A 16788-nucleotide genomic window follows, 5' to 3' on the forward strand; every position below is an offset into this window, starting at 1 on the left:
TCACTGCAGTGACCTCTATATCAGGGAACAATCACCTCATAACATCCCGCTATGTCCTCCCCCCCCATACACCAGCAGCATGTAACAGGCCGGCATGTATTATAAGACACATCCATGTACTAACCACCAGTAATCACTGCAGTGACCTCTATACCAGGGAACAATCACCACATAACATCCCGCTATGTCCTCCCCATACACCAGCAGCATGTAACAGGCCGGCATGTATTATAAGACACATCCATGTACTAACCACCAGTAATCACTGCAGTGACCCCTATACCAGGGAACAATCACCTCATAACATCCCGCTATGTCCTCCCCCCCCATACACCAGCAGCATGTAACAGGCCGGCATGTATTATAAGACACATCCATGTACTAACCACCAGTAATCACTGCAGTGACCTCTATACCAGGGAACAATCACCTCATAACATCCCGCTATGTCCTCCCCATACACCAGCAGCATGTAACAGGCCGGCATGTATTATAAGACACATCCATGTACTAACCACCAGTAATCACTGCAGTGACCTCTATACCAGGGAACAATCACCTCATAACATCCCGCTATGTCCCCCCCATACACCAGCAGCATGTAACAGGCCGGCATGTATTATAAGACACATCCATGTACTAACCACCAGTAATCACTGCAGTGACCTCTATACCAGAGAACAATCACCTCATAACATCCCGCTATGTCCCCCCCATACACCAGCAGCATGTAACAGGCCGGCATGTATTATAAGACACATCCATGTACTAACCACCAGTAATCACTGCAGTGACCTCTATACCAGGGAACAATCACCTCATAACATCCCGCTATGTCCCCCCCCATACACCAGCAGCATGTAACAGGCCGGCATGTATTATAAGACACATCCATGTACTAACCACCAGTAATCACTGCAGTGACCCCTATACCAGAGAACAATCACCACATAACATCCCGCTATGTCCCCCCCATACACCAGCAGCATGTAACAGGCCGGCATGTATTATAAGACACATCCATGTACTAACCACCAGTAATCACTGCAGTGACCTCTATACCAGAGAACAATCACCACATAACATCCCGCTATGTCCCCCCCATACACCAGCAGCATGTAACAGGCCGGCATGTATTATAAGACACATCCATGTACTAACCACCAGTAATCACTGCAGTGACCCCTATACCAGGGAACAATCACCTCATAACATCCCGCTATGTCCCCCCCCATACACCAGCAGCATGTAACAGGCCGGCATGTATTATAAGACACATCCATGTACTAACCACCAGTAATCACTGCAGTGACCTCTATACCAGGGAACAATCACCTCATAACATCCCGCTATGTCCTCCCCCCCCATACACCAGCAGCATGTAACAGGCCGGCATGTATTATAAGACACATCCATGTACTAACCACCAGTAATCACTGCAGTGACCTCTATACCAGGGAACAATCACCTCATAACATCCCGCTATGTCCCCCCCCCCATACACCAGCAGCATGTAACAGGCCGGCATGTATTATAAGACACATCCATGTACTAACCACCAGTAATCACTGCAGTGACCCCTATACCAGGGAACAATCACCTCATAACATCCCGCTATGTCCTCCCCCCATACACCAGCAGCATGTAACAGGCCGGCATGTATTATAAGACACATCCATGTACTAACCACCAGTAATCACTGCAGTGACCCCTATACCAGGGAACAATCACCTCATAACATCCCGCTATGTCCTCCCCCATACACCAGCAGCATGTAACAGGCCGGCATGTATTATAAGACACATCCATGTACTAACCACCAGTAATCACTGCAGTGACCTCTATACCAGAGAACAATCACCACATAACATCCCGCTACGTCCCCCCCCCCATACACCAGCAGCATGTAACAGGCCGGCATGTATTATAAGACACATCCATGTACTAACCACCAGTAATCACTGCAGTGACCCCTATACCAGAGAACAATCACCACATAACATCCCGCTATGTCCCCCCCCCATACACCAGCAGCATGTAACAGGCCGGCATGTATTATAAGACACATCCATGTACTAACCACCAGTAATCACTGCAGTGACCTCCATACCAGGGAACAATCACCTCATAACATCCCGCTATGTCCCCCCCCCCATACACCAGCAGCATGTAACAGCCCGGCATGTATTATAAGACACATCCATGTACTAACCACCAGTAATCACTGCAGTGACCTCTATACCAGGGAACAATCACCTCATAACATCCCGCTATGTCCCCCCCCCCATACACCAGCAGCATGTAACAGCCCGGCATGTATTATAAGACACATCCATGTACTAACCACCAGTAATCACTGCAGTGACCCCTATACCAGGGAACAATCACCTCATAACATCCCGCTATGTCCCCCCCATACACCAGCAGCATGTAACAGGCCGGCATGTATTATAAGACACATCCATGTACTAACCACCAGTAATCACTGCAGTGACCCCTATACCAGGGAACAATCACCTCATAACATCCCGCTATGTCCTCCCCCCATACACCAGCAGCATGTAACAGGCCGGCATGTATTATAAGACACATCCATGTACTAACCACCAGTAATCACTGCAGTGACCTCTATACCAGGGAACAATCACCTCATAACATCCCGCTATGTCCTCCCCCCATACACCAGCAGCATGTAACAGGCCGGCATGTATTATAAGACACATCCATGTACTAACCACCAGTAATCACTGCAGTGACCTCTATACCAGGGAACAATCACCTCATAACATCCCGCTATGTCCTCCCCCCCATACACCAGCAGCATGTAACAGGCCGGCATGTATTATAAGACACATCCATGTACTAACCACCAGTAATCACTGCAGTGACCTCTATACCAGAGAACAATCACCACATAACATCCCGCTATGTCCCCCCCCCATACACCAGCAGCATGTAACAGGCCGGCATGTATTATAAGACACATCCATGTACTAACCACCAGTAATCACTGCAGTGACCCCTATACCAGGGAACAATCACCTCATAACATCCCGCTATGTCCTCCCCCCATACACCAGCAGCATGTAACAGGCCGGCATGTATTATAAGACACATCCATGTACTAACCACCAGTAATCACTGCAGTGACCTCTATACCAGGGAACAATCACCTCATAACATCCCGCTATGTCCTCCCCCCCCATACACCAGCAGCATGTAACAGGCCAGCATGTATTATAAGACACATCCATGTACTAACCACCAGTAATCACTGCAGTGACCTCTATACCAGGGAACAATCACCTCATAACATCCCGCTATGTCCCCCCCCATACACCAGCAGCATGTAACAGGCCGGCATGTATTATAAGACACATCCATGTACTAACCACCAGTAATCACTGCAGTGACCCCTATACCAGGGAACAATCACCTCATAACATCCCGCTATGTCCTCCCCCCCATACTCCAACACATGTAACAGGCCGGCATGTATTATAAGACACATCCATGTACTAACCACCAGTAATCACTGCAGTGACCTCTATACCAGAGAACAATCACCTCATAACATCCCGCTATGTCCCCCCCCCCATACACCAGCAGCATGTAACAGGCCGGCATGTATTATAAGACACATCCATGTACTAACCACCAGTAATCACTGCAGTGACCTCTATACCAGAGAACAACCACCACATAACATCCCGCTATGTCCTCCCCCCATACACCAGCAGCATGTAACAGGCCGGCATGTATTATAAGACACATCCATGTACTAACCACCAGTAATCACTGCAGTGACCTCTATACCAGAGAACAATCACCTCATAACATCCCGCTATGTCCCCCCCATACACCAGCAGCATGTAACAGGCCGGCATGTATTATAAGACACATCCATGTACTAACCACCAGTAATCACTGCAGTGACCCCTATACCAGGGAACAATCACCACATAACATCCCGCTATGTCCCCCCCCCATACACCAGCAGCATGTAACAGGCCGGCATGTATTATAAGACACATCCATGTACTAACCACCAGTAATCACTGCAGTGACCTCTATACCAGGGAACAATCACCTCATAACATCCCGCTATGTCCTCCCCCCCCCATACACCAGCAGCATGTAACAGCCCGGCATGTATTATAAGACACATCCATGTACTAACCACCAGTAATCACTGCAGTGACCTCTATACCAGGGAACAATCACCTCATAACATCCCGCTATGTCCTCCCCCCCATACACCAGCAGCATGTAACAGGCCGGCATGTATTATAAGACACATCCATGTACTAACCACCAGTAATCACTGCAGTGACCTCTATACCAGGGAACAATCACCTCATAACATCCCGCTATGTCCTCCCCATACACCAGCAGCATGTAACAGCCCGGCATGTATTATAAGACACATCCATGTACTAACCACCAGTAATCACTGCAGTGACCCCTATACCAGAGAACAATCACCTCATAACATCCCGCTATGTCCCCCCCATACACCAGCAGCATGTAACAGGCCGGCATGTATTATAAGACACATCCATGTACTAACCACCAGTAATCACTGCAGTGACCTCTATACCAGGGAACAATCACCTCATAACATCCCGCTATGTCCCCCCCCATACACCAGCAGCATGTAACAGGCCGGCATGTATTATAAGACACATCCATGTACTAACCACCAGTAATCACTGCAGTGACCCCTATACCAGGGAACAATCACCTCATAACATCCCGCTATGTCCTCCCCATATACCAGCAGCATGTAACAGGCCGGCATGTATTATAAGACACATCCATGTACTAACCACCAGTAATCACTGCAGTGACCTCTATACCAGAGAACAATCACCTCATAACATCCCGCTATGTCCTCCCCCCCCCCATACACCAGCAGCATGTAACAGGCCGGCATGTATTATAAGACACATCCATGTACTAACCACCAGTAATCACTGCAGTGACCTCTATACCAGGGAACAATCACCTCATAACATCCCGCTATGTCCTCCCCCCATACACCAGCAGCATGTAACAGGCCGGCATGTATTATAAGACACATCCATGTACTAACCACCAGTAATCACTGCAGTGACCCCTATACCAGGGAACAATCACCACATAACATCCCGCTATGTCCCCCCCCATACACCAGCAGCATGTAACAGGCCGGCATGTATTATAAGACACATCCATGTACTAACCACCAGTAATCACTGCAGTGACCCCTATACCAGGCAACAATCACCTCATAACATCCCGCTATGTCCTCCCCCCATACACCAGCAGCATGTAACAGGCCGGCATGTATTATAAGACACATCCATGTACTAACCACCAGTAATCACTGCAGTGACCCCTATACCAGAGAACAATCACCTCATAACATCCCGCTATGTCCTCCCCCCCCATACACCAGCAGCATGTAACAGGCCGGCATGTATTATAAGACACATCCATGTACTAACCACCAGTAATCACTGCAGTGACCCCTATACCAGGGAACAATCACCTCATAACATCCCGCTATGTCCTCCCCCCCATACACCAGCAGCATGTAACAGGCCGGCATGTATTATAAGACACATCCATGTACTAACCACCAGTAATCACTGCAGTGACCCCTATACCAGGGAACAATCACCACATAACATCCCGCTATGTCCTCCCCATACACCAGCAGCATGTAACAGGCCGGCATGTATTATAAGACACATCCATGTACTAACCACCAGTAATCACTGCAGTGACCTCTATACCAGGGAACAATCACCTCATAACATCCCGCTATGTCCTCCCCCCATACACCAGCAGCATGTAACAGGCCGGCATGTATTATAAGACACATCCATGTACTAACCACCAGTAATCACTGCAGTGACCTCTATACCAGAGAACAATCACCACATAACATCCCGCTATGTCCTCCCCTCCATACACCAGCAGCATGTAACAGGCCGGCATGTATTATAAGACACATCCATGTACTAACCACCAGTAATCACTGCAGTGACCCCTATACCAGGGAACAATCACCACATAACATCCCGCTATGTCCCCCCCATACACCAGCAGCATGTAACAGGCCGGCATGTATTATAAGACACATTCATGTACTAACCACCAGTAATCACTGCAGTGACCTCCATACCAGGGAACAATCACCACATAACATCCCGCTATGTCCTCCCCCCCCATACACCAGCAGCATGTAACAGGCCGGCATGTATTATAAGACACATCCATGTACTAACCACCAGTAATCACTGCAGTGACCCCTATACCAGGGAACAATCACCACATAACATCCCGCTATGTCCTCCCCCCATACACCAGCAGCATGTAACAGGCCGGCATGTATTATAAGACACATCCATGTACTAACCACCAGTAATCACTGCAGTGACCTCTATACCAGAGAACAATCACCTCATAACATCCCGCTATGTCCTCCCCCCCATACTCCAACACATGTAACAGGCCGGCATGTATTATAAGACACATCCATGTACTAACCACCAGTAATCACTGCAGTGACCTCTATACCAGAGAACAACCACCACATAACATCCCGCTATGTCCTCCCCATACACCAGCAGCATGTAACAGGCCGGCATGTATTATAAGACACATCCATGTACTAACCACCAGTAATCACTGCAGTGACCTCTATACCAGGGAACAATCACCTCATAACATCCCGCTATGTCCTCCCCCCATACACCAGCAGCATGTAACAGCCCGGCATGTATTATAAGACACATCCATGTACTAACCACCAGTAATCACTGCAGTGACCTCTATACCAGGGAACAATCACCACATAACATCCCGCTATGTCCCCCCCCATACACCAGCAGCATGTAACAGGCCGGCATGTATTATAAGACACATCCATGTACTAACCACCAGTAATCACTGCAGTGACCTCTATACCAGGGAACAATCACCTCATAACATCCCGCTATGTCCTCCCCCCCCATACACCAGCAGCATGTAACAGCCCGGCATGTATTATAAGACACATCCATGTACTAACCACCAGTAATCACTGCAGTGACCTCCATACCAGGGAACAATCACCTCATAACATCCCGCTATGTCCCCCCCCCCCATACACCAGCAGCATGTAACAGGCCGGCATGTATTATAAGACACATCCATGTACTAACCACCAGTAATCACTGCAGTGACCCCTATACCAGGGAACAATCACCTCATAACATCCCGCTATGTCCTCCCCCCCATACACCAGCAGCATGTAACAGGCCGGCATGTATTATAAGACACATCCATGTACTAACCACCAGTAATCACTGCAGTGACCTCTATACCAGGGAACAATCACCTCATAACATCCCGCTATGTCCTCCCCATACACCAGCAGCATGTAACAGGCCGGCATGTATTATAAGACACATCCATGTACTAACCACCAGTAATCACTGCAGTGACCCCTATACCAGGGAACAATCACCTCATAACATCCCGCTATGTCCTCCCCCCATACACCAGCAGCATGTAACAGCCCGGCATGTATTATAAGACACATCCATGTACTAACCACCAGTAATCACTGCAGTGACCTCTATACCAGGGAACAATCACCACATAACATCCCGCTATGTCCTCCCCCCCATACACCAGCAGCATGTAACAGGCCGGCATGTATTATAAGACACATCCATGTACTAACCACCAGTAATCACTGCAGTGACCTCTATACCAGAGAACAATCACCACATAACATCCCGCTATGTCCTCCCCCCATACACCAGCAGCATGTAACAGGCCGGCATGTATTATAAGACACATCCATGTACTAACCACCAGTAATCACTGCAGTGACCTCTATACCAGAGAACAATCACCTCATAACATCCCGCTATGTCCCCCCCATACACCAGCAGCATGTAACAGGCCGGCATGTATTATAAGACACATCCATGTACTAACCACCAGTAATCACTGCAGTGACCTCTATACCAGGGAACAATCACCTCATAACATCCCGCTATGTCCTCCCCCCCCATACACCAGCAGCATGTAACAGGCCGGCATGTATTATAAGACACATCCATGTACTAACCACCAGTAATCACTGCAGTGACCTCTATACCAGGGAACAATCACCTCATAACATCCCGCTATGTCCTCCCCATACACCAGCAGCATGTAACAGGCCGGCATGTATTATAAGACACATCCATGTACTAACCACCAGTAATCACTGCAGTGACCCCTATACCAGGGAACAATCACCTCATAACATCCCGCTATGTCCCCCCCATACACCAGCAGCATGTAACAGGCCGGCATGTATTATAAGACACATCCATGTACTAACCACCAGTAATCACTGCAGTGACCTCTATACCAGAGAACAACCACCACATAACATCCCGCTATGTCCTCCCCATACACCAGCAGCATGTAACAGGCCGGCATGTATTATAAGACACATCCATGTACTAACCACCAGTAATCACTGCAGTGACCTCTATACCAGGGAACAATCACCTCATAACATCCCGCTATGTCCCCCCCCATACACCAGCAGCATGTAACAGGCCGGCATGTATTATAAGACACATCCATGTACTAACCACCAGTAATCACTGCAGTGACCCCCTATACCAGAGAACAATCACCTCATAACATCCCGCTATGTCCTCCCCATACACCAGCAGCATGTAACAGGCCGGCATGTATTATAAGACACATCCATGTACTAACCACCAGTAATCACTGCAGTGACCTCTATACCAGGGAACAATCACCTCATAACATCCCGCTATGTCCTCCCCCCCCATACACCAGCAGCATGTAACAGGCCGGCATGTATTATAAGACACATCCATGTACTAACCACCAGTAATCACTGCAGTGACCTCTATACCAGAGAACAACCACCACATAACATCCCGCTATGTCCTCCCCATACACCAGCAGCATGTAACAGGCCGGCATGTATTATAAGACACATCCATGTACTAACCACCAGTAATCACTGCAGTGACCTCTATACCAGGGAACAATCACCTCATAACATCCCGCTATGTCCCCCCCCATACACCAGCAGCATGTAACAGGCCGGCATGTATTATAAGACACATCCATGTACTAACCACCAGTAATCACTGCAGTGACCCCCTATACCAGAGAACAATCACCTCATAACATCCCGCTATGTCCTCCCCATACACCAGCAGCATGTAACAGGCCGGCATGTATTATAAGACACATCCATGTACTAACCACCAGTAATCACTGCAGTGACCTCTATACCAGGGAACAATCACCTCATAACATCCCGCTATGTCCTCCCCCCCCATACACCAGCAGCATGTAACAGGCCGGCATGTATTATAAGACACATCCATGTACTAACCACCAGTAATCACTGCAGTGACCTCTATACCAGGGAACAATCACCTCATAACATCCCGCTATGTCCTCCCCATACACCAGCAGCATGTAACAGGCCGGCATGTATTATAAGACACATCCATGTACTAACCACCAGTAATCACTGCAGTGACCTCTATACCAGGGAACAATCACCTCATAACATCCCGCTATGTCCCCCCCCATACACCAGCAGCATGTAACAGGCCGGCATGTATTATAAGACACATCCATGTACTAACCACCAGTAATCACTGCAGTGACCCCTATACCAGGGAACAATCACCTCATAACATCCCGCTATGTCCCCCCCCCATACACCAGCAGCATGTAACAGGCCGGCATGTATTATAAGACACATCCATGTACTAACCACCAGTAATCACTGCAGTGACCCCTATACCAGGGAACAATCACCTCATAACATCCCGCTATGTCCTCCCCCCATACACCAGCAGCATGTAACAGGCCGGCATGTATTATAAGACACATCCATGTACTAACCACCAGTAATCACTGCAGTGACCTCTATACCAGGGAACAATCACCTCATAACATCCCGCTATGTCCTCCCCCCCATACACCAGCAGCATGTAACAGGCCGGCATGTATTATAAGACACATCCATGTACTAACCACCAGTAATCACTGCAGTGACCCCTATACCAGGGAACAATCACCTCATAACATCCCGCTATGTCCCCCCCATACACCAGCAGCATGTAACAGGCCGGCATGTATTATAAGACACATCCATGTACTAACCACCAGTAATCACTGCAGTGACCTCTATACCAGGGAACAATCACCACATAACATCCCGCTATGTCCTCCCCCCATACACCAGCAGCATGTAACAGGCCGGCATGTATTATAAGACACATCCATGTACTAACCACCAGTAATCACTGCAGTGACCCCTATACCAGGCAACAATCACCTCATAACATCCCGCTATGTCCTCCCCCCATACACCAGCAGCATGTAACAGGCCGGCATGTATTATAAGACACATCCATGTACTAACCACCAGTAATCACTGCAGTGACCCCTATACCAGGCAACAATCACCTCATAACATCCCGCTATGTCCTCCCCCCATACACCAGCAGCATGTAACAGGCCGGCATGTATTATAAGACACATCCATGTACTAACCACCAGTAATCACTGCAGTGACCCCTATACCAGAGAACAATCACCTCATAACATCCCGCTATGTCCTCCCCCCCCATACACCAGCAGCATGTAACAGGCCGGCATGTATTATAAGACACATCCATGTACTAACCACCAGTAATCACTGCAGTGACCCCTATACCAGAGAACAATCACCTCATAACATCCCGCTATGTCCTCCCCCCCATACACCAGCAGCATGTAACAGGCCGGCATGTATTATAAGACACATCCATGTACTAACCACCAGTAATCACTGCAGTGACCTCTATACCAGGGAACAATCACCACATAACATCCCGCTATGTCCTCCCCCCATACACCAGCAGCATGTAACAGGCCGGCATGTATTATAAGACACATCCATGTACTAACCACCAGTAATCACTGCAGTGACCCCTATACCAGGCAACAATCACCTCATAACATCCCGCTATGTCCTCCCCCCATACACCAGCAGCATGTAACAGGCCGGCATGTATTATAAGACACATCCATGTACTAACCACCAGTAATCACTGCAGTGACCCCTATACCAGGCAACAATCACCTCATAACATCCCGCTATGTCCTCCCCCCATACACCAGCAGCATGTAACAGGCCGGCATGTATTATAAGACACATCCATGTACTAACCACCAGTAATCACTGCAGTGACCCCTATACCAGGGAACAATCACCACATAACATCCCGCTATGTCCTCCCCATACACCAGCAGCATGTAACAGGCCGGCATGTATTATAAGACACATCCATGTACTAACCACCAGTAATCACTGCAGTGACCCCTATACCAGGGAACAATCACCTCATAACATCCCGCTATGTCCTCCCCCCCCATACACCAGCAGCATGTAACAGGCCGGCATGTATTATAAGACACATCCATGTACTAACCACCAGTAATCACTGCAGTGACCTCTATACCAGGGAACAATCACCACATAACATCCCGCTATGTCCTCCCCCCATACACCAGCAGCATGTAACAGGCCGGCATGTATTATAAGACACATCCATGTACTAACCACCAGTAATCACTGCAGTGACCCCTATACCAGAGAACAATCACCTCATAACATCCCGCTATGTCCTCCCCCCCATACACCAGCAGCATGTAACAGGCCGGCATGTATTATAAGACACATCCATGTACTAACCACCAGTAATCACTGCAGTGACCCCTATACCAGGGAACAATCACCTCATAACATCCCGCTATGTCCTCCCCCCCATACACCAGCAGCATGTAACAGGCCGGCATGTATTATAAGACACATCCATGTACTAACCACCAGTAATCACTGCAGTGACCCCTATACCAGGGAACAATCACCACATAACATCCCGCTATGTCCTCCCCATACACCAGCAGCATGTAACAGGCCGGCATGTATTATAAGACACATCCATGTACTAACCACCAGTAATCACTGCAGTGACCCCTATACCAGGGAACAATCACCACATAACATCCCGCTATGTCCCCCCCATACACCAGCAGCATGTAACAGGCCGGCATGTATTATAAGACACATCCATGTACTAACCACCAGTAATCACTGCAGTGACCTCCATACCAGGGAACAATCACCACATAACATCCCGCTATGTCCTCCCCCCCCATACACCAGCAGCATGTAACAGGCCGGCATGTATTATAAGACACATCCATGTACTAACCACCAGTAATCACTGCAGTGACCCCTATACCAGGGAACAATCACCACATAACATCCCGCTATGTCCTCCCCCCATACACCAGCAGCATGTAACAGGCCGGCATGTATTATAAGACACATCCATGTACTAACCACCAGTAATCACTGCAGTGACCTCTATACCAGAGAACAATCACCTCATAACATCCCGCTATGTCCTCCCCCCCATACACCAGCAGCATGTAACAGGCCGGCATGTATTATAAGACACATCCATGTACTAACCACCAGTAATCACTGCAGTGACCTCTATACCAGAGAACAATCACCACATAACATCCCGCTATGTCCTCCCCATACACCAGCAGCATGTAACAGGCCGGCATGTATTATAAGACACATCCATGTACTAACCACCAGTAATCACTGCAGTGACCCCTATACCAGGGAACAATCACCTCATAACATCCCGCTATGTCCTCCCCATACACCAGCAGCATGTAACAGGCCGGCATGTATTATAAGACACATCCATGTACTAACCACCAGTAATCACTGCAGTGACCTCTATACCAGGGAACAATCACCACATAACATCCCGCTATGTCCCCCCCCCCCCCATACACCAGCAGCATGTAACAGGCCGGCATGTATTATAAGACACATCCATGTACTAACCACCAGTAATCACTGCAGTGACCTCTATACCAGGGAACAATCACCACATAACATCCCGCTATGTCCTCCCCCATACACCAGCAGCATGTAACAGGCCGGCATGTATTATAAGACACATCCATGTACTAACCACCAGTAATCACTGCAGTGACCTCTATACCAGGGAACAATCACCACATAACATCCCGCTATGTCCCCCCCCCCCCATACACCAGCAGCATGTAACAGGCCGGCATGTATTATAAGACACATCCATGTACTAACCACCAGTAATCACTGCAGTGACCTCTATACCAGGGAACAATCACCTCATAACATCCCGCTATGTCCTCCCCCCCATACACCAGCAGCATGTAACAGGCCGGCATGTATTATAAGACACATCCATGTACTAACCACCAGTAATCACTGCAGTGACCTCTATACCAGAGAACAATCACCTCATAACATCCCGCTATGTCCCCCCCCCATACACCAGCAGCATGTAACAGGCCGGCATGTATTATAAGACACATCCATGTACTAACCACCAGTAATCACTGCAGTGACCCCTATACCAGGGAACAATCACCTCATAACATCCCGCTATGTCCTCCCCCCATACACCAGCAGCATGTAACAGGCCGGCATGTATTATAAGACACATCCATGTACTAACCACCAGTAATCACTGCAGTGACCCCTATACCAGAGAACAATCACCTCATAACATCCCGCTATGTCCCCCCCCATACACCAGCAGCATGTAACAGGCCGGCATGTATTATAAGACACATCCATGTACTAACCACCAGTAATCACTGCAGTGACCCCTATACCAGAGAACAATCACCACATAACATCCCGCTATGTCCCCCCCCCATACACCAGCAGCATGTAACAGGCCGGCATGTATTATAAGACACATCCATGTACTAACCACCAGTAATCACTGCAGTGACCTCTATACCAGGGAACAATCACCTCATAACATCCCGCTATGTCCCCCCCCATACACCAGCAGCATGTAACAGGCCGGCATGTATTATAAGACACATCCATGTACTAACCACCAGTAATCACTGCAGTGACCTCTATACCAGGGAACAATCACCTCATAACATCCCGCTATGTCCCCCCCCATACACCAGCAGCATGTAACAGGCCGGCATGTATTATAAGACACATCCATGTACTAACCACCAGTAATCACTGCAGTGACCCCTATACCAGGGAACAATCACCACATAACATCCCGCTATGTCCTCCCCATACACCAGCAGCATGTAACAGGCCGGCATGTATTATAAGACACATCCATGTACTAACCACCAGTAATCACTGCAGTGACCCCTATACCAGGGAACAATCACCACATAACATCCCGCTATGTCCCCCCCATACACCAGCAGCATGTAACAGGCCGGCATGTATTATAAGACACATCCATGTACTAACCACCAGTAATCACTGCAGTGACCTCTATACCAGGGAACAATCACCTCATAACATCCCGCTATGTCCTCCCCCCATACACCAGCAGCATGTAACAGCCCGGCATGTATTATAAGACACATCCATGTACTAACCACCAGTAATCACTGCAGTGACCCCTATACCAGGGAACAATCACCACATAACATCCCGCTATGTCCTCCCCATACACCAGCAGCATGTAACAGGCCGGTCTGCACAATCCCTGGGGCACGTTACATTATTTTCCTGTCCTCCTCCGTTATTTACATATCGGTGTAGTGATATTTGGCACCCAATATTTAAATACCCCGAGCGATCAATGGGCGTGTAATGCAATGGGGTGTAGACACATCCATGTACTAACCACCAGTAATCACTGCAGTGACCTCTATACCAGGGAACAATCACCTCATAACATCCCGCTATGTCCTCCCCCCATACACCAGCAGCATGTAACAGCCCGGCATGTATTATAAGACACATCCATGTACTAACCACCAGTAATCACTGCAGTGACCTCTATACCAGGGAACAATCACCTCATAACATCCCGCTATGTCCTCCCCCCCATACACCAGCAGCATGTAACAGGCCGGCATGTATTATAAGACACATCCATGTACTAACCACCAGTAATCACTGCAGTGACCTCTATACCAGGGAACAATCACCACATAACATCCCGCTATGTCCTCCCCATACACCAGCAGCATGTAACAGGCCGGTCTGCACAATCCCTGGGGCACGTTACATTATTTTCCTGTCCTCCTCCGTTATTTACATATCGGTGTAGTGATATTTGGCACCCAATATTTAAATACCCCGAGCGATCAATGGGCGTGTAATGCAATGGGGTGTGTAACATGGCTGTGACTGACACACACACGAGTCCCACATACACTGAGCAGAAGAGCAAGCCACGGCACAGCCATCACTTATTCCCAGCGGGGCACCGGCACTCCATCACAGGCCGACCACATGACTTGTACATGGCTACTATGGCCGCTCAGAAGACATCCTCTCACAGCTTCTGTCATAACATAAAGGAGAAGTTCAGGGACCCTCACCTGCCCAGCACTGGGGAATAGCGGCTTGGGCACAGACTGCATGGTCGGGGCAGATGTGCTGGGAATTTGAAGTCTGCCGACACCTGGAGCAGAGATGGACTGAGCTTGTGTGACAACCGGCATCCCTGGACGAGGGCCGACTGGTGGAGGAACACCTAAAGGACAAGAGGATTACAGAGAGAGAGCGAGATATTATATACACACACACACTATATTCCTGTTCACAGTAGTCAGACAACGCACCTGGGGGCAGACCAGCCATCATGGCGGGTATTCCTGCCGCGTGGTGATGCATCATGGCACTCATCTGTAACATCCTGATGAAATAGTAAAGCATAAGAAACCTGCAAACCCTAGAAATCCTTCACCAGAAAACCAATGAACACTAACCCGTGCGGCATCCCGGGCATGCCAGGGGGGAGTCCCGGCATCAGCGGTGGCACAGATGGCATTAGAGGAGGAATTCCTGAGAGAAACAAGACACATTAACATCACCAGCCGTCAGCTGAACACTGATGATGTCATCGTCGCAGGAGAGCTCACCTGGAGGCATGCCTGGAGCACCTGTTAACCCATGGAGCCCCGGCTGACCCATCGCTTGCATGTACCCCTGCTGCACCTGCATCTGTGCCGGGAATGAATTGGATGGACCGGACTCGTCATCGTCTTCATAATCAGAGTCGTCCTGTTTTTTCTTCTGTCCATCGGCTGGAAGATCATGAGCAACAAGAAAAGTCATAAGAAGAAGAAGACGGCAGGAGACAGAAGCCCCGGCCGCGCTGCACCACACGTGGTACCTTGTGTTTTCTGCTCCAGTAGTCGTCTCCTCTCCTCCATATCTTTCTCAGGAATTCCTTCCATGCCGTAAATTTCCAGCTCGATGTCAGTCCTGCCTGGGATTGCATTTGGAACGGCATCGATGGTCTCCTTATGGACCTGCCGAGAGAAACCACATCATGGCTGTTCTGCAGCTACAGCCTCCACATGTCTAGCATTTCATAGATCCCGCTATGTCAGCTCTGCAGTGCCACTCACCTGCATACAATGGATGGCGAGGCCTGGACCCGTGTACAGCTTCTTGTGACAGATGTGACACTTGAAGTGCTTGGCCTTCTGGTGCTGGATGAGGATCTTCTCGTCGTCAAAGTCTCTGTTGCAGTACCTGGCGGCCAGTCAAGGACCCGTCACAGGAGACACGAAGAGAATAAAACCGCACAGCCGCGCCACGGGCCGTCAGAGGGGCCGCCGAGACCGCACAGCCGCGCCGTCAGAGGGGCCGCCGAGACCGCACAGCCGCGCCGGCACGGTCAGGAGGGG

General features: G+C 49.0%; 1 protein-coding gene across 1 annotated transcript; it reads right to left on the minus strand.

Moving 5' to 3' along the window:
* Positions 1-15324: 15324 nt before the first annotated feature.
* On the minus strand, positions 15325-16633 carry ZNF207 (zinc finger protein 207; the record flags this gene model as incomplete). The annotated part of the gene is made up of 6 exons (XM_075848226.1): positions 15325-15626; positions 15715-15788; positions 15862-15937; positions 16015-16179; positions 16269-16407; positions 16507-16633. Coding segments are annotated over 6 exons (868 nt in total), but the record flags the coding sequence as incomplete, so codon positions are not given.
* Between the last annotated feature and the right edge of the window lie 155 nt (positions 16634-16788).

The sequence above is a fragment of the Rhinoderma darwinii genome, unplaced genomic scaffold (genome assembly GCF_050947455.1).
Source record: "Rhinoderma darwinii isolate aRhiDar2 unplaced genomic scaffold, aRhiDar2.hap1 Scaffold_2709, whole genome shotgun sequence".
In the NCBI taxonomy this organism is placed as follows: Eukaryota; Metazoa; Chordata; class Amphibia; order Anura; family Rhinodermatidae; genus Rhinoderma; species Rhinoderma darwinii.